Raw genomic sequence first — 27,409 nt, forward strand, 5'->3', positions numbered from 1 at the left:
CAAACAACAATGGATGAACCAAATTTAGCAGATAAATACACTGGGAGTCATGCAAAAAACAATGTATGACAAAATGTTCTCTCATTTTTGTTCATATCCACGCTTTGCTATTATTTCGTTGGTAACTACTGACTTTCACCTACTGATTCATCAATGTTTTGTATTTTTGTTTTACTCTTAAGAGAAAATTTTACAAGAGGTTAAGAGCACTGTTACCAAGATGAGAGAAAAACAATTAGTTTTCATAGATCACAAATTGATGGCCAGCATGAGAAAAATTCCATTATACATTTAAGTAACCCTTAAAAAAAGCATGAATATCCCTGATTGTACTTACAAATACACAGCAACATTTTAATGCAGGGCGTTTGCTTATAACAGAGTATTTGTTCTGGTGTGGTATGAGTACTTTTATCGAGGCTTAGTCTAAGTAAAGGATCTGAATACTTCCTGCTGCTGACATGGTAAGTGTTTTGTCATTGCTGGGATTTTGATTTTCCACCAGTACCGACTCTCTGGAAAACCACATTTACTTAAAGTTCATTAAACAGTAGGTCTCTGTCACTTTCACAACTGTGACAGTTCTTCTCTCTACAACTTTGTTTTTGGTGGCGTCTCTCCAGTCTTGGGCATGTGCGAAAGTCTTTGCACATGGCACACAACCTGCCCTTATATAGTGTTTAGGGGGCATTATCAATACTAAAAAATGACTTATGATCAAGTGGGATTCATCACTCAGCACATCTGGGTAAGATCAGATTTGGGTGGTTAAGAGTGTTTGGTGCATCTGGAGTTGACACCTCTTATATTTTCTCTTGCCAGAAAATTAAGAGAAAATATAGAAGAGATTTAGGGAAAATTGCTGCATGAGGCCCATTGTTTGTCAATGGCAGGTGCTTGGTCTTTAGGATTTTTAGATTTATATGGTGGTTCACACTATATCGGTTTGTCGACTGTGGTGTTAATGGATGGATGGATTATAATTTAACCCACAAACACACGTTAATGGCTTAGTTTCTTTCAAATAACAAATAAAATCGAGTCCTCACTTATCAAAATCTTTTACCTGAAAGCAAAGCTGACACAGTTGATAAGAAAGACCAGTATTGCCAGACAGAATACACCCAACAAGGCATACATTCCAATCTCCAGGTCCGACAGTCCTCTGGTGGTCTGAGTCAGCTCACTATCCCCGGTGCCTGGTACCTCCACTTGTGCTGGGTAGCTACTGTAGTCCCCTGCTTGGCTGGGGCCTCCGCCACGGCTGCTGCTGCTGCCTCCACTGGCAGCTTTACCCCCTGAAGCACGATGGGTTACTGTGCTCTTGGTTGTTGTGCTGACCTGATTGATGAAAAATAACATATATAGTCTAATAAATTAACACGAAAAAATTGGATTCCTAGTTTCCTTATTCGTGGTTGTATTAATTTGTGGTTCAGCTTTTACAATGCTGGTGTGTTGTTTATGGTTTTTGGTATTTTATTGGTAGTTTTCATAAATACACATATTTAGGATAGATTGTTTGAAAATGTCAAGTCTGATTTAAAGCGGGTACTTATGGTGTGCATTCATCAAAGATACAGCGCTTTATAATTGTATATCATGGAACAAAAAGCTGAAAAATCTACCTGTACTGTTACAAGTTGAAGGTTTTATAAGTAACTTAAACGTGTGTGAATCACTTTGTATTGCCAACAGGTGAAAAGGTTATGATGTAACTAAAAAATTGAGAGCTTCCCAACTTTCTCTGTTGCCTCTTGCAGCTTGTGGACTGACTTTTCTGTAGAGGACTCAATTTTCTGGGAAAATCCAAAGGATATGACATCATACTTGCTCCCAAGTGCCTTACCTCTCTTCAGCTCCCCTACAGCGCCATCAGTGTGCAATACTAGCTAAGAGTAGCATAGAAAAGGCATTCGCTTTTGTCAAGGAACTATGGACACCTGCATCAATCACAACAGAATCAACAAGTGTTGTTTTTCTGTTTTTACACTTTGCAGCAGCAGCCTGGAAACAGACCTGCAGCACCTCAAATTCAGCCAGCGCTACAGCCAGTACCGTGAGCCTGATCCTGGACTGTCCCGTCTCCTTGCCAGATCAGTAAACTTTCTGTTGCTGCCTTTTCACAGGTTTGCGCTGGTTGAATTCAAGTTAATACAGCATCTAGGCTCCATCTCCAGGAGCTGCTGTTTTCTCTCCTCCTCGTGAATGAGTCTAGTGGCAGGGAGTGAAGCAGAGAGATGGCCGGGTAGCATATAAAGTAATTTGCAAATGTTAAGCTACTTAGTATCATGAAGTCAATAGTCCAGATAAAATGGAGAATTATTACAGATAGAAACATTATAAATATGATTTTAATTTATCTTCCAGCATTCTGTCAACATGATGTTAGGTCAAGTATTGCATATATCACTTCATTGTTTTGGCCGATGCCCAAATGCTTGCTCACACCCACTGAATGCCATCTTAGGCAGCAGAATACTGACTGCAGTTAACGTAATGGCCACTAGTGCCATTAACAAGGATTTTCTCAAAATTTACATATAGAACCTTTAAATTCAAGATTGTGCGAAATGTACCCATTGTAGTGAATAACTTAGTTTACTGATTTAATTGTCAATAAATTAGAAACAAATCATATCCATCCATTGTCCCACACCTTCCTCATGGCTCCTTCCTCTCGATCCACTGACGCACTGTTGGACTTCCAGTCTCCTCCGTCCTTTGTTTGGTGCTCACTGGTGCTGTTGTCTATCCCTCCTCCATCCTCCTGTCCACCTCTTCCCAACACACCTCGTTCATCACTCTTTGCTCCAAACTTCACTATCACGTTGCCAATTCCTGACGCCAGCACACTCTTTCTTTTGGATTTCTGGCAGGTCTCAGAGATGACCATCTCTACACGAACCAGCGCTCCCTGTCCGTCTCCCTCTGCCACTACGATAGGCCAGTGTTGCTCCTAACAGAAAATAAAGACGTGAAGGTTTCGGACACAATGCTGTCTGTTACTTAGCAAAATCTGCAAAGTGTTCCCTGAAGACATTTATCAGAAAAAAAAACTTTAATGGTTTTTGTTTTCAGAATATTTCACTAGACTTTAAACCACAAAACATCTAGTGGCTCGTACCTGATTGGTTATGGAGATAACACTCTCATCCAGTGACACAGCTGAGAGGAGGAAGTCCTTGGGATCATAGACATCAAGCGGTGTCACTGAACCGTCACTGTACTGGATCCAGGCACTGATCGCCGCTTCCTGAGAGAGAATGGGGAAAAATTCTCAAAACATACATCTAAAAAAGTTTTCCAATTCCAGTATTTTCATTTGGCAACTGCACTGGGATTCATCAGGGCCTGTATGGCATTGGCAGTTCATCGGCGGAGGCTTAATTTTCAAGCCTGTGCAGAACACTAATGGCCCCAACTCAAGTCCATGTTGGAAATTTTTGAGATGAAGAATGATTCGTATCGTTTTAAAAGTTTGCTCTGTTTACTGCACAAACATCACCATGGGCTCATTAGGTTCTGTTAATATTTAAAATCGTATTGCAACGGCAACAGTGCACATTCCCCGTGTACTCTCGGGTCTCAGTCGAAGTTCTCCCACAGACTAGCCTTCCTGTTCTCTTTTGGGATTTTAATAAGCTCCTTTTTTGCTATCTTGTGCCTCAGTTCTTCCATGCCTGACACTGCAACAAGCCACAAGCAGCGGGAGGTGTGCGTTCTGTGTGTGTCACTGTGCGCGTCCTGATTGACAGCTCAGGATTGATGAGGGCGTGTGTGTGTATGTGTGTGTGCGTGTGTGTTACGTGACTTTGTCAGAGCTTCAGCAAGGAGCAAAGACTTTAGAGCAACCACTTTAGAGCATACGCGAGGTGGAGATAGTGACAAACCAATTTGTCAAACAAACCACATGCAGAACTGCATGATCACAGTTTATGGACTTTAGCGTTTAAGAAAAGAAAAAAAACATCTGCTGAATTCAGAGTAAATGTAAGCAGTGATGCAAGCCTTTGAAGTGGGGTCAAAAGTACAATATTTATGGGTGGGCGTTTCATTGGTGTTGGCCTCGGTACAATTTTACAATGTGATATGCTTTCTGAATGATTCAATTGTTGGCATCTCTAACACAATGGAAGTACATAGTATGTTGTTACACAAAGAGAGACAAATACTCTCATCCATCCTCCCAAACAAACATGACAAACAATTGAACATAAACAATGATTTGGAAAACATGCCACTTCTTTTTGTGCATGAACACAATTTTTTCTGCACTTTCTTGTATCTTTTGCCACTCTCCATCTCTTCAGTTACAATGAGTACAAATACTTGGAGGAAAAGTGATTTTTTTTTTTGTTCCTCCAGCTGCAGCTATTCTGTAAATAAAAACAGAGTTCAGCAGAGAATGTTTTTTTCTCTTTAAGTGATCCTGCCTCACTAATTTCCCTTGATAAAAATCCTTGCTTTCTTTATTCAGAACACAGAGAAGATTGTGTAGGTATAACGCAGCAAAACCTCCCTACAAAAGTAATTAAGCTCCAACGTGAGGAACAACACTTTATCTCTTCCCTCTCTCTATTTTCACAGTAAATTGTATTTTTCGTTGCCTGCTACATTCCCTTATTTCCCCCCTCTGGTCTTCTGTTTTTTTTTTAAAAAACTTTTTCTCACCTATTTTCTTCTCCTCCTTACTTTCACTCTCAATAGTCATACCATATTTCCACAGGTAATGGGGAATGATAAAAACAGACAGATAGAATAAGAAATGAATGCTTGAATAAAAAGCAATATCAGATGTGTATTTTCACTGAAATTAGCTGCTTCTCGTCCAATTAGCCCATGGGTACAAATTATAATGTGGAGTATTGTTTGATAAAAAAGAGAAGTAGGGAGAAGGGAAAGTGGTGAGAGGGAAGAGGGTGTGAGGGATAATAGGTTGAGATAGTGTGATGAAATAGCCCTTGGCAATATGATTAGAGAGTCAGGAATAGCTTGTAACATTATGGTAGCCTTGCAATATAGCGAACATGTGGGTGTAGGTGAGCGTGTTTATTCTTTAGGTGTGTGTGTTTTAGAAATATTATGTAGCTAGTCAGGGAGCAAAAGCAGTAAAAAGAGAATTTGAAAAAAACTGTAACCCTTTGAAACCTGGATCGGCATCAGTTATTTTGTGCTGCGTTCAGACACCATTCACAAGCTATTTTTTTTAAAAACATGGGGGAAAAAGGTAATGACCAACTTGCCAAGAAATATTACACAAATTGTAAGAAATAAGTAAAAGGCAACAAGAAGATGACCTTTAAAAAAAAAAGAAAAAGAAATGTCTATAAAAAGATATTCGTAAGTATAATATATATATCTTTTCTAAATTATGTTACAAACAAAAAATTAGACATCCTTTTTTTCTTTTAATTTTCATCACTTGTTTGGTTATTATTTATTTTTGGATAATTGTCTTGTAGCTTTTTACTAATTTCCTGGTAATTTTTGAGTATTGTCTTGTTAAGTGTCTTTTCCTCATGTTTTTTGAAAGGAATCAAACCAATTTGCTCATGGTGTCACAGGGTTAAATATGCTGGACACATATATGGCAAACGTAGTTTCAATTGAGACTTCAATTGAGCACAGTCAAAAACTGTCTTTATGTGGTTCAAGCTCACACTACAGAGTACTTTTTTTACTGTAGACCTTTGGGTGATTGTAACTGTAGCTAAGCAGTGTTTTAGCCTGGAAGTTACACACTCCTAATTAGAAACTGATTATGGACGAGATAGCAGCGATGTAATGTTCGCAGCACAGAATTACTGTTTAACTTCTAAGATTACAACCTTGGGGGTATAACTGTGGAGATGGGAACAGCTTAAGATGTTGTCCATCAGTGTGTGTGTGTGTGTGTGTGTGTGTGTGTGATACACTCCTAAAGGCAGCAGGAGGTCTATATATGTTTATCATGTGTCTGCTTGTGAAAGTTACATTCTGAGAATCTGATAAAAACAACCCTGGGAGGACATGGTATCTAGCAGAGATGGAGATATGGCAATCTGTGTGTGTGTGTGTGTGTGTGTGTGTGTGTGTGTGTGTGTGTGTGTGTGTGTGTGTGTGTGTGTGTGTGTGAATTTGTTTGCATAGTATCTCCTACCTGTTTAGGTGTGTGCAGCAGGTCTGTAGCTGTGGTCGTTAGCTGTATAGCCTGGTTATTTGCAGGACTTGCTGTCATACTAAGAGTCAGAGATGCAACCAGCTGGACTCCAAGGTCAGTGATGGTGACCTGGACAAACAAGAGAATATCATAAAGAATATCAATACAAGAAAGCTAAGCCCCAAATACATCAAATTAATTCAGTAGGTTGTTTTACCTTGTCATCCAACACAGTCACAGTCTTCTCTGCAAGGATAGAGTCTGACAGCGGGGACAGAACCTGCAGCAAAAGATCACATAAATATTTTCAAAATGTTTAAAATTTTAGGTAATCCATGTTTTGCTACCTGAAATAATCTGCCTCATTAGAGTTGCAGAAGAGTTTATGTGTGCACAAAAGCAATTTCATCCAAATGTGAGTTCCTGAAAGCCACAACTAAAAACTGGCAGCTGCTCCAACACCCGGGGCGCATTTTGATTTCCTCAAGCCTTGATCCTCACTTGAAGTAGAAGTCACTCTGGTTGGCCAACTTGAAGACCATGTTAAAGCTTGTATTTCTGCTGTGAGGAGAGATCTCTGAGGAGCTATGAAAGAGGGCACATGAGAGCAGCCTTCACAGAAGTGTTTTACCCACCAGTGCTGTATGCTACAGATGAGTGGACAGATCTGATTTTAACCAGTGTATTGACCTTGTGAAAAATTTGGCCATATGTCAATGACAGTTTGTCCAAACATCACCAGACTGTTGGAACCTGTCCCCAAAATGTTTCTGCAATTAACCAATAGGAGGTGAAAGTGTTGCCAGAGAAAAGAGTGGCCAAGCAGAATTTTGGATGTAAATGAAGGAGTTGCTGTCTGATCATTATAAAACCTGTTAGTTATCTTTAATGCAGGTGTCGTAAACTGTCAAATGCCTTGATCCTTCACATCTTTCAATTTTTAAGGTTTGTGCTGGTTTGAACCAATACGTTCCTGGCTTGCATCTAAATTTTTCTCTCTCCTCACATGGATTTCTTGCATCTTTCCATGTATCCCAGGTGGAAAGGACAAAAGGCCCTGACACACCAAGCTGACAGTTGGTCAATTGGTCAAAGTTGGGCTGTTGGTGAGCGTCTGTGGCCCTAGTTGCTGTGGTGAGGCCCTCATCTGCTTTTTTCCTGCCAATTCAGCATGTTGAACCAGCGACAGCAACAGCTGAGCCTGAAAAATCCACTCTGACTGGCTGTTCAGCTCATCGCACAAGAAGAGAAGCAAAAGTGAAGAAAGTAAACAAAGAGCTAAAGTCAAGAGGGAGTAAGGTCGAAACAAACTTACGTGAGGTAAGACTGTTTCACTTTGGCCATTGAGCTCTTAAGCAGAAACATTTCCTGATGGTTACTGTTCTTAGATTACATGATTTGTTCTTTCAGCTATGGATTGTGTTGTTAATATGCTAACTGGCTATTTAGCATCAAGACGGTCTTCCAGTTTTTCAGTTTTTCTGATTGACAATTGTATGTGCTGGTTAGCTGCCCTTTTGAAATGTTCATGCAAATCTTTTTGGCAAAGAAATGGCGACATGAGGTGATGTAGCAGGGGGCTGTCATCGCTGCTACACCTCTGTTGTCGGTTTGGTGTGTCTGGGCCTTAAGATGCAAGAAAAAGACAAAAGTGAGTGATATTTGGAAGCAATTTAAGAGACTTGGGATGTACTGTCAGTATTTTCTAGGTCTTTTCAGGGAAAATCCTGCAACAAAAGTTTTGTCTAACTGCAATCTCTCAGTAAAATTACATGCCACTCCTGAAAAGCAGGTTGTTTAACGCTTTGAAACATGAAGGGACACCACTTTTCTTATGCTGCCTTTCAAAAGTACTAAAACCTTGTGATTTCCTTAAAAAAAACATTGGCAAAAAAGGCAATGAGCAGCTTGGTAAGGTTCCACCAATTGCTAGAAATTAGTAGATTTAGGGATAAAAAGCTAAGGAAAAACATATTTTTCCAATTATCATAATTACATATTTAAATTTATGTTAGAATTAATAGAAATTTTAAAGCAAATTTTCCAGATCATTTCCTTGTGTAATTGTTTTTTAACTGTCTTTTTCGTTTTCATTCTTTTACAAGTAATTTTGAGGTCATTTTCCTGTACTCATTACAAATTTCTTCCTCATTTTTGGGTAATTTCTTCTTTCTTGGCTCATTGCCCCTTTTCAGTGTTTTTAAAAGAAATTAAGCCACTATGCTCAGGTTTAAAAGAGTTAAAATGAGATAGAATGACAGCTTAATTAATTACGAAAACAACAAGATGCTGCTCATCATGCTGCATTGAGTAAAAGAAATTAGAATATCTATGTTGGAAAATTCTGAAAGTCAGCACAGGATAGAGGTGCATGAAAAAGCTTTTGTTGTTGTCTCTGTGATTATTGCCTTAAGGTGACAGTGAGGTGTTTAACACTGACAGAGGAGCAGCAAGAGCTGGTTAACACCGCAGTGCTTTGGGCTGCATAGACTGGCAGGATATCTTAAATTAGGAAACTAAACACACACACAAATCACAGACCTGTAAAGGTGATGAATACTGATAATGTCTGTGTAAAGAAAATGCTGGTTCAGATACACTGTGTCTATTATTTAACATCTCTGACATAATGTAGCTAATGCTAAGCAGTGAATACACACACACACACACACACACACACACACACACACACACACACACACACACACACACACACACACACACACACACACACACACACACTGTGTTCCCGTCTGCCTCCCAGCTGTGCTCCAGTGTGTCAGCATTTAACTAAGACAACTAAGCATAAACAAAGCACGAGGCCAAAACTAAAGAACTAAAAGAGAATGAATGAAAAGAGAAGAGAGAGTCAGGAAGACGTGAGAGATGGCGAGCGAGCTGGAGAGAATTAAATGGAGTTGGTGTCAGAGGACGAAGAGACAATGACAAATAGAGAAGGACAGAAAGCGAGAGGGGGGGCAGAAAGAAGGCACAGTGACGAGATTGGGGCGCAGATGGAGAGAGGGAGCAGCAGACAGACAGTGATAGAGATTAGGAGCCCCGTGCTGTAGTGTGGTAGTCCGCCTGGCGACAGGAGGACAGGCAGATCTGATTGGTGTACAAAGAAAATCTCTCAGTGAACGTGTCGGGGCGTCAAACTCAATCCCACCCTCAGCGAGCTAACAAAATGCAATGATTGACAGCTCCGGGATTGCTCTTCAAGACAGGCAGAGAATAAGAGGGCGAGAAAGAGAGACTTGGGGAGGGAGAAAGCAGAGAGAGAGAAGGAGAGGAAGAGGCGAGGCTCAGGGAGATGGAGCTGGGGGGTAAAATTGAAATGTCAAACTATCAAATGACGGCTGTCGACTGTGGCATCTCAATGGGAATGCTGGGTAAATTCTCTCTCCTGGCTCCCAAACAGAGCACAGCTGTCTGGATGCGTGCATCTGTGTGTGTGTTTCTGTGTATGCGTGCATGCGTGCAGCAGTCCCAAGTCAAACGGATGCAAGCACACACTCAGCTGTTCCACAAAATCCCCACTGCTGCGCCGAACTCGACGCCAAAAACACTTCTAATGCACGCACAGCAAACTCCTCATAGCAATCACGCCAATGTAAGCAATAAGAATGAAATTCAAACCAGAATCATAAAAGTACAAAGTTTGTATCGTGTTAAATGAAAGACGGAGATGTAACATAGTAAAACGATATATGACTATGACATATTTAGTGGTTTTGCTTCAGCTCTGCTATTTGAGAGTTTACCAGTACTGTAAGACATTAAGCCACGGGACTGTCCTCCACTGTCACATTCATTCACAATGGACCAGCTTATTGGAACTCAGCAAGTGCACGAGTGTGTTCACTGTGTGCCGGTGAAAGTGTGTGTCTGTGTGTAACTTCCAAACATCACACTGAGATTTCAGGGCCAAATCTGACAGTTAATTGTGGCTAATTGTGTAACGAGCTCGCAGTCGAGGCTTTTAACTGCAAGAGAGGGAGAGGAAGAAAGAGAGGATAATGTTTACATCACTGGAGTACTTATGGCTGCAATGTGAATTGCGAAATTACACTGCGCTTCACATAATCATACATTTTCAATCGTCTTTCTCCGGCCTTGTTGGCCAACAAGTGATGAATATGTTGTCAATGTTGAGTATGTTTTCTGACTCCTTAAAAACAAACACAAAATTCTAGGATGCTTTAAACTTCGTAATACCTTATTTCCACTTCATGGTTTGGCTTGACTTAACTCATTTTTCGTACCAGAACCTTTTCTCTGTTTTGTTACACATAATACATCCTCGGTGTAGGTGGGAGCTACTTATGACGTTTTAGGTATCCTCCGGTGTCAGCTGTTTACGCTTCAGGATGCCGTTACCAATAACAAATGCACATGGTGGGATGACGCAACACGTCGTTAAATTTACACAACATGAGCGCATGGCAACCAACGCAGACCATCACGATGGTTAGGATCAGGGAGCAAAGTCACGATGGTTAGGTTAAGGCAAAAGAGGCAAATGGTAAGGTATAGAAACAAAAACCTCACAAACACTCGGGAAGCCAACTCCGGACACCCGCATGAAGAATCAGCCTTTTGTGGGACCCATCCACCCACCACCCCTCCCACCCGTATATTATGTCATCACCAGCAGCTTTACAACCTTACACCCTTATCGTGGGGTGTCATGTGGGGTGTCGGTATGTCTTGTGCCATGAAACTGACGATTCTGGTGGCCCATCTCTCTGACCAGTCTGTGGTCTGCAGTGTTTTAAGTATCTTGTATTGGCTCCACTCTCATGGAACCATGACTGAAGTGGAACCAAAAACAGTACCAGGTACTATCCACAACTTTGTCTGATGGAAAACAAAGAAGAGTAAGTCGAGCAAAGGCCTTGTGTGTAGTTGAACTGCAGCGTGAATTGAGTTTGTCTAGTTCTAGATCTTAAACTAAAAGTGAAATCAAAGTGACAAACTTTTAAACCACATAAGATTTTAAACAAAGTTTTGGGCTATTTTACTGTAAATTTCATATTTAATTCTCAGGTTGGGATAAGAAGGTAATAAACTGTCTCAATTAATTGTTTTGTAGTTTGGGACAATAACATAAACAAAAATAGTTAAAAACAATGTAAAAGATAAGAGTGGATTACTTGTTCAGTGACGAGAGTAAAGCATACCTGTATTGTGGTGATCCCCAGGTCCCGCCCGATCAAAATTCGCCCATCTATCAGTCTGGCAATGCGAGGATCTTCCACCTGTGGAGCACAGAACCAGCTGTTAGACACTACTACAACTTTAAACATTTTGTTCATAACTTTAAGGCTTTTATTCTGGATTAGTATTACAAAGCATTTCCATTATAACTTTTATTCAAGATACAATTATCAGTCAAAAAAGGAAAGAGTTGAAGATCATTCAGTGAAATATGTGTAGCTTTATTCTGCCAAAAGTGTGAATGATACTTATCTTTTTTATTCGTCTGTTACAGTTAGTGCTAGAGTTGGGGGGCGCCTAGCTTAGCATAGACACTGAAAACACCAGGAAACAGCCAACTTCAGGGCTCCATGCTAAGCTAAGCTAATCACTTCCTGTCTCTAGATGAATGCTTAGTGCACATCGATGAAAGTGGTATTGGTCTTCTCATTTCAAGGATGATTTGGTGTACGTGTGAGTTTATATGAGTATTTGTGTGTATACCTACCTTTAGTTGGTCCAAGACCAAATGAGTGATATCAGCTTGCCAGTCTGCACCCAACATGTGGACCATCTCTCCTCCTGGGTCAGAGGGCTCTGCGACGAAATGGGTGAGGACCCGCACCAAGGCGTACTGGTACTAGAAAGTAAAAATAGTGCAAATTAAACTCTAATGCTTGACTACACAATGGGCTCTTTCATTTGCCTGTGGTTCAAAAATAGTACACATTATACCTCCCAGTATATTAAACCAGCTGAATCCAAGCATTATACAATCCCTCATATTTCGTTTTCAGTATGTGGAAGGACAACTCTCACCATTTTCAAGGGATATTGACATTGAAGAAAAGGATTAAATACTCTCTTTAAGAGTGTCTTACGAAAACCAATCAAATAATACCTGGAGGGTGCAGCCTTTGCCCTTCCTCTCATCATCCTCATCATCTTCACTGTCTCTGGTAGGTCTGGGAGGAAAAGAGATAAATGAGATGGAGAGAAAGAGTGAGAGAGAGAGAGAGAGAAGAGAGGGTGGGATTATCTGGTAATTAAATGCCATTTTTATACGCTACACTCAGCTCCAGGTAATCTACTGTATAATCTCCGCTTCAGGTTACACTCTCAGTCAAAGAAAAGACACTTTGGTTTTTAATCCAGCTTTAACACTTAAAAACACTTTACTTGCACAATGTGCATTGGTTGGAATGCCTGGGTGAATAAAGTATTTAAGGTATAAGTGGCCTTGTGCTTTATTCTTCCGTTAAAATGTCTACAGGCGATCTTTAGTTTAGCGGTACATCTCAACTATTGTAGCCTCTACTAGCTGAAAAAGCACTTGTCAATTTCACTTGTGACCGGAGCTCCACTTAACGTCAACAAGCGTACAATATTAAAGTAACAAAAAAATAAATCATCTTGAAAGATGTTGGGTTAAAAAGAGCAGAAATCTTTGCTATGGTACGTGGTTTCTGGTCCTTACATAGCATTGAAGCACCTTATGTAAAGGCTTTGAATGCCTATAGGATTACCAGTGACTCTGAGAAATCTTTTTGTACTGGGTGGTTGACAGGGTTGTGAGATGAGTTGTGCTTCCTGTAACTGTTCTCAGGTGCTTTGTATCCCATTCTGTTATGGCTTCTAGCTCTCTTACATTTGACATGCTGGTGGAGGTCCCACAGGGATCAATCACTGGTCTGCTTCTGTTTAGCCTCTACATGGTTCATTTTGGCTCTCTCATCAGCCAACTGATAAAAAATTGGTACACTCCCCTGAAAACTATTATTCTGTCAGCGACATAGCACTTAATTGAACTGAACAGAAGAAAAAAAAAATTCCTGTTTTGTATTTTGATTAGCCTTTACTTAGACTTAAGATTGTGTGTTTGAATCTATCTTAATGGTTTAAAAAATGCTTCTATAATGTTGTATCTCTTTGTAAAGCTGCACTTTACAAATTAGCTTAAATTTGACCTAGTCCTTATCATTGGACTGACTTTTAGGAGTTCATACATTGTCTGTTCTGCATGTCTACAACAACAAAACATTCTCACTCCCAACTCATCACATACTGACACTTGGTCAGTGGCCTTACAAGTCAAACTATGATGTGCTACCCCTCCAGCATCAGTTACGGACACTCAGGGATGGCATGTCACTTCATGCTCATTGCATTGTGTCTTTTTAAAATAAACGTTTCCTTTCACAGGAATTGTACAGTTTGGGGTCATTAAATGCATACAGTCTTGTTTTAAAATAAAACATTTGTTTTCAGGTGTACTTCCTTAAGTTAAGGCAGCAAAATTACATAGTAAGGTTTCGAAAAACAACTACCATGGTTTGGCTTAAAATAAGAAGGTTTGTAAATAATGTAATGTAACATCACATGCCATACACCACATACATCACATGATATATGTCTCTAGAATAGTGTCCAACTAGCCCACTTTATTGTTATTAAATTAACTCAATTTCTTTTAGGCTTCACACAAATAGCCAGCTCCTGGGTGAAAGTCCAGAGATTGCATGACCCATCCACATCCAATCCCACCCACCCTAGGCGGACTCTCTTGCTCTTTGCCCAGAGCATCAAAATATAATGTCGCTAAGAGTGTTTCAGTGCTTCAGTGTCTAATGCAGGGGGCCACTATCCAAGCAATGGTATTTGTTGTTTGTTTTATTTGTTTTATTTTTCTGCACTTCATAATAAAGTACACATAGTGTTAAAATAATATAAAAAACAATATAAAATTGTTGTTTTTATTAAATTAATGTTATTAAAATATATATCACAATATTAATTTAAAAAAAAGTTTACTGGTGGAATACCACAGCTGAGGAGACTGAATAATAAATGTGCATAAAGAAATAACATGAACCAGAAAATACTTTGAATACACTATCAGTGTTAAAACAGAAAACATTTCTCCCTCGCTCCCGAGTGGAGGATCTCTCTTTCTTTCTCATGGACAGTCACACAAAGAAACACACATTCTCTCTTCTTCACCTCCCTCTGTGTAATATCAGCACAATACCACACGCAGGCAGGCCCACACTGCATCTTACATTCACACAAGGACACACACACACGCACACACGCACACACGCGCAGCTACCTTTGTGTCTTATAACTGTCCCGAAGTGTGAAACCCCGGTTATATTACAGGAATTCTCTTTCCATTTCTCAGTGTCCCAGTTGCACATGTGTCTGTGTGAGAGTGTGTGCCTAATAGTGTTTGTGTTTCACTCTGTGAGATAGTAGTTAGGGGAGATAGAGGTCTGTGTGTGTGTGTGTGTGTGTGTGTGTGTGTGTGTGTGTGTGTGTGTGTGCACACAGGGGTAGCAGCTATCTGAGCAGAAATTGGCGAAATTGAAAAATAGTTCCCGCAGAACAGAGCGGAAGGGTGGCAATATGGGGAATAGAAGCAACACATACACACAAATGACCACAAACACACACTCAAACATGCCCACGTGCACACACACACTAATGTACAATCAAACATGGAGGGACAGAGGCAGGCAGACATGGATGCAAAGAGAAAGAAAATACAAACCAATAGGAATAAGGGTTTTTATAACCCAAGAAAGAAAGAGCATTTGCATATTTTTGCTGATATTTAACTGAGTGTGTGTGCTACAAGTTTGTATGCTGTTAATAAAATCTGAGCCTTAAGTTTCCCCATTGTGACTCTGAATGTGAGTTCAAGAAACTAAGTAACAACTTAGCAACTTCTTGCTTATACACCCCTCCTCTATACTGAAGTTAGAGTCTCCTAAATTATAAAAAGCATTGTGAAACATGTGCATAGCTGAATCCAAATGTAGCCAATTTTGTTGCATCCTTGCCATCATAGCTCCATCCTTATATCCTTACAGTGAAGATAAACAGCATTTTAGGTTTCACACAGTGGAAAGATTTGATTAAAAATTATAGAATCTGTGAGAAAGAGTGGGAGTAGAAGTAATACAATACACAAAGGACAAAAAAAATATCCAAACAAAAGGAAGAAAAAAAAAATACAAAGCAGATATTATATACTTTCTCTACGGCTCCATAATCCTCTAATTTTTGTATTTTATTTATAGAAATCCAAAAACACGGTGATAGACAATCCCATTATTTCCCCAGTCACGAAAGTGTTGTGTCTCATGAGAAAATAATTACAGTTTATGAGGATTAGACTGAATCTAAACAAATCATCATTAATGGATAAGAGGAGCAGTTAGTTAGCTAAAGTAAACTTTTAGATGCAGCTGAATGAACTTCTAAGTTTCTCTTTCAATGACCCTCATGTACTTCTGTGCAATCTCTGCCCGATTGTGCTATAAATAACAACATTGTATATATATTCCAGTAGTGCACCTGATTACCAGTCCAGCTCCAAAAATCAGATTGTGGCAGCAGATGATTCAGTTGTGGTAGCTTGCAACAAATAAATGAATGTGTGGGAAACCCTGACAATAACTACATTTTAAAGATTTTGAGGGATTTTGGCAGAAATGGAATAAAATAGAATAGGTACGTTTTCTTCAGTGTATAATCATCTTAAAATAAGAATCACGTTTTCGCTGGAATGAGCCATTTATAGGGAGCAGGTCTTCATCCGCAGAGTCTGCCATGTAGATTTGCTACATTCCCAGTAGCCCAGAACAGACAAACCAAACACTGGCTCTAGATGGGGCCACTCATGTTTTCATGGCATCCGCTGTCGTTTGTTGCCCCTCCACAACAAAAACATAGGAAAACTTGTTTTAACATTAAAATGCCTTAATCAGTGTTTTTATGGGTTTTAATCACCTGGTCTGAGATGAAGAGACCTCTGTGGATAATTCAGCTCCAAGGAATTTATAGAATTGTGGGGAAGAAGTGATAAATTATTTAATAAGGAGCTGATTTACAAAAAGTACATATCTGATAATTAGTGTCTACTTTATCATATTCATTTAAGTTTTTCTTTCCTACTGCAGGGTAGATGAAAGACAAATGCCCTAAAGACACTTTTACAGTTTATATGCTACAGTGTCAGTTTATAGTCAGCACTAGATTTCTTTCTTATATGTTGTTATGCCTTCACCCACATTCCTGCGAACAAACACAAAACGCTGCACAGAACAGTAGACAACATGCGCGCAAACATAAACACACACACACACACACACAGACCAATGTCCTGAACCACCCACTTGCATTTTCTCCTTTGTGTGTGTGCGTGTGTGTTTAAGTGACTGAATGCCTCATTCAGTGGCAATGATGCTAAAGCCATAATAGTTGTCATCAGTATAGCCAGGCGGGCCTTGACCTCATAGGAAATTACAGACTGGCTGGAACGATATGTGCTCTCAACTGCTCCATTCAATAAGCACTATATCACACACGCACACATGCACACACACACACACACACACACACACACACACACACACACACACACACAAAGACAAAGACAAAGAAACACACACACAAAAGCCAAAAGACACGTACCCATTCACACATTGCCTCGGCTTAGTCTTTCTTTTCTCTCTCAGTCGCAAAAAAACAAACAAATCTTAAGACTTACCATAAAAGAAAATTACATTCAACATCTCATACAGTCTCTCTCTTTTCTCTTACATGTGGAAACTCAGAGCTTTTTGTTGAAGAAACAGTGTGAACGGACTGCTTTCAAGCAGATCAAGTGCATGGACTATGAGCAAAGTTCAGAGTATATCTGCTTTTTCCTTAGATATTGCTCTTGCACATGTACAACAACAGCAGAAGAATACAACATGTTTGGTTGGAGGCACACCCCGACACATTTCATACTCGATGGTCATGATAAAGTAATTTTATTTTTATTTATTGCACGATGTATCGCCCACCCCTACTCCATAAGCAATTTTGGCTTCTAAACTCTCCTGCACAGTGTTTAAACTTCTTAATTTTCTTTTTCTGTCTTTTCTATACATGTGTATGTACAACTATATGAAATGAAATGTTTTGAGGAACATATTTCAGTGTACTGTTGAGCTGTATAATGAGAACATTTGCTCCACCCTGTGGGGGATGCTTCGTTTTGTCTCAACTGTATCCAAATTGGCAGCCAGGTCACAATTTGTCTCATTTTACAACTTAACAGTGCACTAAAATATGTCTCTGAAGATATTCTAGGCGAGAAAAAGGGAATGCAGTAACAGAGTATTGATTCATATTGATCTGCCTAATTTGACATTTTGACCGCACATCAGCAGTTTCATCACAAACTACAGTTTTAAAGTCATACAGGTGACTTACCTCTTGTTAGTGATGATCGGTACCCTCCAGCCTTTAACCTGGCTCAGCTCAGTATCGGACACGTCTATCTGCAGTGGCAGCTTGGGCACCCAGACGGTGAGCTGCAGCTGAGCAGAAAGGTGCAGGTAGGTGAAGTTTACCGCCAGTGACTGCCGACCGCGCATTTCTTTACCGTTCACCAAAACCTGGTCACAGTTTGGGGAAACCTGAAAAGAGCAAAAGAAGAAAGTTGGGTTGAGTTTAGGACAACAAGCATGCAGAGTCTGACATTTCTGACAGCCCTCAAACAGTCTTAACTTGGTGATTTCCGCAGAAAGAGATACAGCCCCTGTTGTGCATTTCTGAAGCACAGCCTGGAGCAAGTTTTCATCACAACATTCATGTTCTTGCAGCCAATTAGATATTTTGTCCCTGATTACTTACATCTTTATTCGTCCTGTAAAGCACTCTGGAGCACTGTTTTGCAAAGTGCCCCAGAAAGAAAGGTTAATAATATGCCTCTGTAGCTTCTTCCTGCCACATCGCTGACATTTTGGGTTTGCGAATACCCAGGGAGCTTGATTCACCTCCACCAGTCTGAAGCAAAGTATTAAATTCGAAACATGTAACGTTCTAAAAACAGTGAATCACATTAATTTTAAGGCATTAGTATAATTGCTTTGAACACATAAGCCCACCCACGAGAATACTGCCAACCTTTGCACAGCATTTTAAACTGTGTGCCGATGGATCAGGAGGAGATCTGCTCTAAAACATGAAGAGGGCCACAGGGCAGACAGAAACATCCTTTCTCCAAAATTATAGTCTTAAATTTGACAACACAGAGATAACTTAGAAACTATTATCAAAAACAGACCATAGATTCATTGTTTACAGTGATTAATACAGAAGCACATTAATGTTTAGAGTTATATCAGATGTTTAACAACTTACTTCATTACATGTTTAACTCGACTACTGTAGGTCTGCAGTGGTGGAAATTAACTCAATGTATTATTGAAGAACTAGTACAATTTTATGGTACTTGCAACTAAAAGAACTTCATGCTTCACTTATTATAGCTGTATCTTCTTTGTTATTCCATAAATCATCTCATGACCCCTCAGATTTCTCTGGTGACCCTCAGAAGGTTATGTTACAAACCAAAGGAACCAATCCTGTCAACTTTCCATAAAGCTACAGCAAAACGAGCAGAACCAGGTGACGCTACCTGTAATAAAAGTTAAGTTCCACATTCACCTCTACTCATCAAACTGTGTTAAACTGACTGTTTATGAGCAGAAGTTTGTACGTTTGAAGATGAGCAGGTACACTGGAGCGGTAATTGGGACTAATTTGCATATATTAAATTATGCAATGAGTTATAAGTTATTTTAATGAACAGAAAATAATTTTAATTAATGTGATTAATGTCTGGAGAGGAATTTGAAAAATATAATACGGCAGTATACTGTATTATACTAAGCTTGCCATGGGACATTGTACTGCAGAAAGTTTAGTTTTGATTCTTTAAACAGACTTTGTTCATAATCTCTATCAAGGACAACATGTTATTATTTTCCAAAAAATCAACATTAACCCTGTCAACACAGAACAGACTCAACCAAATAATATAGGCAACACAGCAGAAAACAAAAAAGCAAAAAACAAATTGTCCAGTACAGTCCAGCCCCCTCGTCTGCATCCTATGTGTTACTCTCTTAGGAAACGTTGTGAATTTTTTAAAAAGTAGGATTTTGAATGCAAGCTTTGTAATTATAACATATAACATAACATTGTTGCAAAGGTACGTCCACTTAAGTAAAGGATCTGAGGTCTTATACGTCACGTCTGACACTGTCTCAGATTCTGTCAAAGTCATTGTCAAAAATGAAAAACAAAAAAATGTTTTTCTTAGCACTTCTAAACACCCAACAGTGATGGGAAACAGTGCATAAATAATGATTTCACCACACTAGATTTTGAGATTTTTGGAGTTCATATGGTGTCAGAAAACAATTTGTCAGTCACAACAAGGATGCCACAGTAATTAACAGAATAATTGTTCATTGTTGCAAATGTGACATGATAACTGCTCAATCATGCTGTTAAAACAATTATAAAATCCAGATGAGTTATTAACAAAACAATGAAGACCGAGTTTAAAATCACCAAAACAGTCAAGTATGTGGAAAATGTCTTGTTTATCAAACTGACTGAAGTTACATACTGTTCTTAAAAGCACCATTTCATGTTTTTCCCTAATTATGGAAATGCAGATATCTAGATTTAGACTGCTACAATTCAAATTCAACTGATACTGAAGTGCAAAACATTCATGTGGACACTGGATTAATATGGTTGTATTTCAGAAAGTGGACAGCAGCCTTAAAGACACTCTGACAGGCAGAACAACAGAAAAGCCAGGATTTTAGTCACTTTCATTTCCACACTGTTGCTTGTCTGAATGTGTGACTGATTGAGATGACAATGTTTGGACAAATCATCTTATGTGTTTAACCAACAGTGGATTCATGTAAGAAGCAAAGTGATTATATTCAAATGTGGGCATAATGTGATTTTGGGGAAGTTGTTGTGGAAGATGTATACTGTATGTTTACAGTATTGTATATATTATTTAAAGTCAAATGTATTTATTATTCAAGTCCTGTCAACATAACCACAAACATCCTGCAGTAAAACCAAATAGAAGTGAATGAAAAATAGGAAACAGAAATGTAAAAAAACAAACCCTATTTTCTCTTTTTACAGCAAGCAAGTTTGTTTTTTTCAAATATCTCTTCAGGATGGAGCTAAAAATCAGGAAGCATGCAACAAACACAAGGCCATGCACAGTTTCAAAGGGCATGTACTGGAAAAAATGGAATGTTATACAATAAGTATGTTTTCTTTATCGTATAGTCACCTAAAAATAAGAATTTCTGTGTTTTTGGTACCGTCGAATGAGCTGTTTATTTAAACAAACATTTTCTCTATAAAGGGCTGTTCGCATTTTTTGCATGGGTCATTGTAGTTAGAAACCCATCTGAGACAAAGCAGTGATGGAAAAACACATTTTTTCTCAATGTGAAACTGCTTTATTCAATGTAAGTACCAGTTTTAATCATATGGTCCATTTGTTTTGGAAAGGAAGAGACCTCTGCGGGTGATTTGGCTCCCAGTAAAAACCTATTATCTATTATAGGGTGAGCACACATTAACAGGTGCTTTTGTTGTTTGTTTTTTTTTAATATAAATTTATTAATATTTTTTTTATAATATTCTTTTCTGTGGGTAGACTATTAAACTGAATTGCCCTTCTGAGATAAATGAAGTTGTCTGAATCTGAAGTGTTGGACAAACACTGATTTGTGACATAAAACTGCTTTATTCTGCATTTCTATCAGTTTTAATCCTGTGGTCTGTATGTTTTAGAGAGGAAGAGACCTCTGTGGATTATTTGGCTCCTGGTTCAAAACCTCTTGAAGGAAGGAATTTTAATGGGGAAAAGTTTCAGCTGATTGAAATCTGAAAACCTCACTGCTTGATGCCACTAAATCCTCATAAATCTCACATATGGCTCCTTAATGTCAGTTCTGTTTACTGTTTCCAAATGTTTTGGAATAAAAGTTAATATTTTCTCAAGAAAATTATACTTTTAGTGATGAGATCCTTCTGCATGCATAAGCTTAAAAACTGTGAATGCCAACTTACATGAAGATAACTGTCTAAAATGATCCAAATGTACAAAGGTAACATCTACAATGAGGGTTGATATGAAATCATATCACTTGCTGCAAAACTGTGTTGACTACATTAAATGTCATTTTGTCGTTGTCCCCCTCCCTCATTGTTAATAAAAAGTCCATCCCTGCATGTATATAACTTCTCCTCCCCCTCTTTCTTTATCCTTCACTTTTATTCCCTTTTAATCTTTTTCATCTTTTCACGCTCCTCTTATTCTGCACACTTCATTCTTTCTCCCCACTTCTACCTGTTTCACTCTCAGCTTCACATTTAGCTTGAACTCCTTTTGTCAGACTCTCTCTGTCTCATAAAGTCTGTCTGAGTCTCACCGACTCAATATTTCTCCACCTAAATTTGCGAAACTTCTAATTTACATACACTCACAGGTTGGCCTTTCTTTCACCTTGGCACCGCTTCCCATTTATTCTATTGCTCTGTTTTAAATGTATATATGTATTTTTAACATTAATTTACCTGGGACATAGCTCCCTGGTGTGCACATTCTCTTTCAGCAACAAGCTCCTTCATATTCATCCAGTCATACACATTCATACCAGGCTGCTGACCACACAGGGCACTGCACTTGTCTTGAATTTTGTGAACAACCATAAAATTTGTGCATTCCCAAAGTCTTAACTTTCCAAAAAGAATTTGATCCTATAACTTCTTTCTCTCAACTTCATTTCTTAGCAGTTATTGGTGGCATTTTTCTGCTTCTCTTACTCTTTTTTGAAGCTTTAAACATGTCGTGTCCCGTGTAATCCAGGGAATCTGGGGGTTTTAGCAATCTGGGGGGAGTAACATGTTAATGAGGAAAACTATAACATGTTAGATAACTTTTGGGAAGATTTTTTGTAGATTTTCTAGATTATCTTTAAAACATTCAACACTTCAGTGTTGCAGTTCTACTTGGCTTCTTTTATGTGAGGTTTCTACATTTTCTGAGTTTTGTCTTACCACTGTTACAGACAACCATTTTTGGACCCATATATTTTTTTCAGGGCTTAATCAGCTCATTTTGCTTTGCGTCTGCAGATGCTACTTTGCATTGCTTCGTGTTCTATCTTAACAAGCTCTACAGTAAAAGGGAAAATGTTTGCTTAATTTAATCTTTTACTTTTTATTTTATTTTACCAAGTAAGCAACAATCTCCTTTACAAGGGAAACAAATGACAATAACCACAAGAAAATAATTAAAAAGATAGATTAACGTCAAAATATTAAATACCTACACACAATGACAAGTACCACTTGATGCATTCACGATTGTTCTTATGAGAGCTATAAAATCAGGCAGAGGCTAGAGCAAAACAACTTTAAAGACACAGAAATGACCAAAAATGACAAAAAACTGATTCAAAGAGACCAAATGACCTCAAGAGACACAAAAATGCCCCCAAAGAGAAACAAAAACACAATAAAAACACAAAAAAACGAACTGAAAGAGATAAAAAAAATTACTAAAAATGCACAAAAAAAAGACACAAAATGAAATAGAAGAGGTACAGAATTACCTCAGAGACTCAAAACCACAAAAAAAAAAAAAACGCTTACCAACTACAAAGAGACACAAAAAACAGCAACAGGCAAAACCACCAAAAAGTCTGCCTTGCTCATATGATGGTGGGACCTTTTGCGTTTCCGTGTCCAGGGACGCAGAGTTTTATGCTCTGCCCATAAGATCAATCATTGCACTTGGGAGACAACACAAGACTACATCCTGCGATCTGAGACGATCTGATAACAGATCACTGTGATATGAACTATCAAATGCACACACTGTGCAGAAGCATTCATGTGTAACACATCAAATCTACCACATAACCTCACACAACTGCTTGGTCTTTAAGTTAATTTTGGGGACTTTCTGCTTCCCAGTTGTCACAAATTAACAACAAAACGGTAAAACTGCTACAAGTACAATATAGTTTTCAAATTTTTAATTTTGCGCCAATTTAAGCAAACTATACACACACTACAGCAGTCATCAGTGCTGGTTTTCAACGCACGGTTCAAGAAGAATGTAAAGAGTAAAAGAGTTTTTGACATTAAAATATTGACTTTTGCATCACGTTCTTGCTGATTATTGTCGGGCTCGGGCCGGGCTCAGAATTTCCCTGATAAACACAAACAAGAACACACAGCACCAACGCTCAACTTTGTGCGGCGTGACATTTTTTTCCGGCTTCCCCCCGAAACTCTTTGATCTCAAAGGAGGTTAACATTTTGTACATAAGAGCTAAACCGTTTCCTCTCTATCTCCTCTCACCTTTTAATTTCTTTCAATTTTACTTTCTTCTCTCCGCTCCTGCTCCCCAACATAAAAGGAAAGGTGCCCAACCCTTCTCCTCTCTGCTTCCTCTTTTCAATTTTTCTCTTTCTTCTCTGTCTTTAACTTTCTTTATATCTCCCCCCAACATCCACTATTTCCCTCTCTTGACCCTCTCTTTTTCTTTTGTCTCCGCCTCGCCCTCCCTCCCCCATTGCACCGTCTCCCTCTTCATCTTCCTCTCTCTCTGAAAACTGATTTACCGCTTGTTAACATCAAAGGGATGTTAGACTGTTGGTGCCCTCAAACTATTTCTCCAAATCATTTTTATATTCCAGGTGTAAATCAGTGTGAAAACTGCACTTGGTTACTGTGGCAGGGTTCAGTTTCCAATGAAGGTGTAAGACAGCAGAAGTCAAGGGAGATCACAATGGTTCTGCATGAACTACCACTGTAGTCATTGTCCAGGTCTGACATTTCTACCACAGGTTCGCTCAATTACTTCTGCTCTATGGCTGAATGCCCCGAAGGAATGCTTTAGAAAAATCAAGTTTTAGTTCATTTTGTCAGCATTTGAAAAGTTTGAAGAAATTGGTTTGAAACTTTTCAGGTCACTAACTCAGGAGTTTGGGGTTTCACAAAATACTAATTTGATTCCACTGCAAAGGGCTGGACTTTTAATTACAAATACAAACTCAATGCAGGATAATCAAGTGACACACGTGACTCATGAGCTTTTCTCTGTGTGCTATATGTATAATATAATAGAGATAACATGTTGAAATGTGTATGCCATTAAAGTTGGTTTAGTATTTTCTTTCCTTTTTTTTTCATATATGCATGCTCTGTATGTGTTTTAAATAACAAATTCCGCAAAAAATACTATTTTTGGAAGCCAAAATTAATTCATATGTTTTATGTATTTTTACGTGTATTTCATATTGTTTCTAAAGTCCTGCCGACGCATATATTATATGTCACACTAGAGACCAACGCTGTTACATGTGTTACATGTCTCGCCTGTCACGTCTCTCTTGCTTTGATTGTATCTTTTGACATCTTGCAGGTGAAGACCAGTGGTTGCCCCTGGCAATATGGACACCTCGGACACCGTGTCCGCTAGGACTGTACAGTAAAGCACCTTTCCCACTGCACAAAAACCCACAAACATCAGCTAACATCTGGCTTTTTAAGGTAAAGGAAAGTGTACAGTTGGCACTCACATCCAGGTAAAATGACTGAGTGCACTCCGCACTCGTCGCAGGTATTTATCGGCTAACCTGTTGTCCGGCCCATACATGACTTTGAACATAACATATTAGTAAAAAAAACACACAACAAAGACACAGAAAGACACACTTGTTTGCTGCAAAGACGTGTACACATATTCTCTGGTCCAACAGGAACAGAGAATATCCCCTATTTTATCAGGTGTTCCCATGTTTAAAAAAAAACTGCGTACACTTAATTTTGGTGTAAAGGAGTATAAGCCATCTATGCTTTTACCTACCAACTTTATGATTTGAGCTGAGTCAGGACGTCTTGTGTTCAGAAATATCTATTGTATTTTTCATTTCCTGCAGCTTTTTCTTTAGTTTCATTTTCTTTCTCATTTTTATTCTCATTTTCTTTCCCCCTCCTCTTTTTTGTTCCAATTAAATTCACTTTTAACTTCTCTTTGATTCTTTTAGCTCTATTCTGTGTGTGTGTGCGTGTGTGTGTGTGTGTGCGTGTGTGTGTGTCAACATGGCACAGAGCTGTGGAGCAAAGTGCCAAAATAGACTCGCAAGAGCTGCCAAAGACATGATGTGGAGATGGCCACACAGACAGAAAGAATTAACGCATGAATACAAGCAGACACACAGACACAGACACACACCAACCAACCAACAAAAACACACACACACACAGCTGGGGACCTGGCAATGTGAGTGCCAAAGGAGAGGCAGGGGGAGGATAAGAGAGTTTGTGATGCCGTCCATTTTCATTATTCATACACCTAAATTTTTTTTCTAACTGAACATCCTGATTTTTATGTCTTTGACTGTGTCATTTCTTTTATTTACGAATCAGTCCAGATTTAAAGCAATCAGCAACCCATTAAAGCAGATAAATAAATGTCCATTTGCCTACTCTGATAACAAAGTTTTGCCTTGTTTGTTTCACGGAGAAAATCATGGCTCGTTGACAGTCATCATATAATGTGACATATTTTGGTTAATATTTGCAGTACAAAAACACTACTGATATAATTGGAAAGCTATGAATCTCTTATGAGCAGTTTCTGGGTCCATGCCTGGACAGGGAGGGATGGCTGGAAGTTAACAAGGAGGAAGCATTTTGGTGATTTTGCTAACGAGGGGGATGTTGTCCATCCTCGTCTCCCCTCAAACTACTGACCATAACGGATGCAGAGACAAGAGTCTGATATCAATCTAACTCTCAGCAACAAAGGTAATAACTTTATTTCCCAAAATGTCAAACTATTCCTTTAAATGATCCCATCTGAGTAGTTATTTTGGCACAAATATACACTGCTCAAAAAATAAAGGGAACACTTAAATCACACATCCCAGATCTCGATGAATGAACTATTCCCGTTGTAAATCTTTATTGATTACACAGAGTAATTCCTTGTGAACAAAATAAACGTAAAAACATATATATATAAATATAATACATATTAAAATACATATAAATATAAAAACGATCAAAGGAAACCCAAATCATTAACCCCCTGAGGACTGGATTTAGAATCATACTCAAAATCAAAGGGGACAAATAAGATCACAGGCTGATCCAACTTCTGTGAATTTCCTCAAGACAACTCAGAACATGGCTTAATAGTGTGTCTGGCCTCCGTGTGCCTGCATGCACTCCCCACAACGTCTGAGCGTGCTCCTGATGAGACGACGGATGGTCTCCTGGGAGATCTCATCCCAGACCTGGATCAGGGCATCAGTCAGCTCCTGGACAGTCTGCGGTGCGATGTGGCGGCAGTGAATGCAGTGATACATGATGTCCCAGAGGTGCTCGATTGGATACAGGTCTGGGGAGCGGATGAGCCAGTCAATAGCATTAGTGGCTTCGTCATCCAGGAACTGGATGTGGATCTCATACCGGTACTTAACAGCAGTCAGGGTATCGCTGGCTAGCACATGGAGGTTTGTGCAGCCCCCCCAGACCATCACTAACCCACCTCCCAAACCGGTTATGCTGGCGGATGTTGCAGGCAGCAGAACGTTCTCCATAGCGTCTCAAGACTCTCTCATGTCTGTTAAATGTGCTCAGTGTGAAACTGCTCTCATCTGTGAAAAGAACAGGGTGCAAATGGCGAATCTGCCAATTCTGGTGTTCTCTGGCAAATGCCAATCGGGCTGCATGATGCCGGGCTGTGAGCACAGACCGCACTTGTGGACGTCGGGCCCTCACGCCACCCTCATGGAGTCTGTTTCTGACAGTTTGGGCAAAAACATGCCTGCTGAAGGTCATTTTGTAGGACTCTGGCAGTGTTCCTCCTTGTTCTCTTTGCACAAAGGAGCAGATAGCGGTCCTGCTGCTGGGTTGTTTTCCTCCTATGGCTCCCTCCACCTCTCCTGTTGTGCTGGCCTGTTCCCTGGTATCTCCTCCAAACTCCTCTTCTCCACGGCGCATTCTGGAAGAGCTGCACTACCTGAGCAACTTCTGTGGGCTGCAGATACCGCCTCATGCTACCAGTAGTGGCGAGGCCACAGGAAAAATGCAAAACTCGCCAAGAATCATCCAGAAAGGATGAGGAGAGGGAAATGGTCTGTGGCCACCACCTG

At 39.3% G+C, this 27,409-nt stretch overlaps 1 protein-coding gene across 1 annotated transcript in view; it reads right to left on the reverse strand.

Moving 5' to 3' along the window:
* LOC121944502 (transmembrane protein 132C) overlaps positions 1-27,409 on the reverse strand; it is a 347,177-nt gene that overhangs the window by 2,571 nt on the left and 317,197 nt on the right. The window contains exons 8-16 of the mRNA XM_088076513.1: positions 17,609-17,814; positions 12,243-12,306; positions 11,850-11,981; positions 11,326-11,403; positions 6,360-6,422; positions 6,143-6,271; positions 3,128-3,256; positions 2,660-2,959; positions 1,067-1,341 (exon numbers count right to left, since the gene is read on the reverse strand). Of these exons, the coding sequence (XP_087932639.1) occupies positions 1,067-1,341; positions 2,660-2,959; positions 3,128-3,256; positions 6,143-6,271; positions 6,360-6,422; positions 11,326-11,403; positions 11,850-11,981; positions 12,243-12,306; positions 17,609-17,814 (1,376 nt within the window). The remainder of the gene's footprint in view (positions 1-1,066; positions 1,342-2,659; positions 2,960-3,127; positions 3,257-6,142; positions 6,272-6,359; positions 6,423-11,325; positions 11,404-11,849; positions 11,982-12,242; positions 12,307-17,608; positions 17,815-27,409) is intronic.

This window comes from Plectropomus leopardus, chromosome 4, assembly GCF_026936395.1.
Source record: "Plectropomus leopardus strain MGB_pleo_1.0 chromosome 4, ASM2693639v1, whole genome shotgun sequence".
In the NCBI taxonomy this organism is placed as follows: Eukaryota; Metazoa; Chordata; class Actinopteri; order Perciformes; family Serranidae; genus Plectropomus; species Plectropomus leopardus.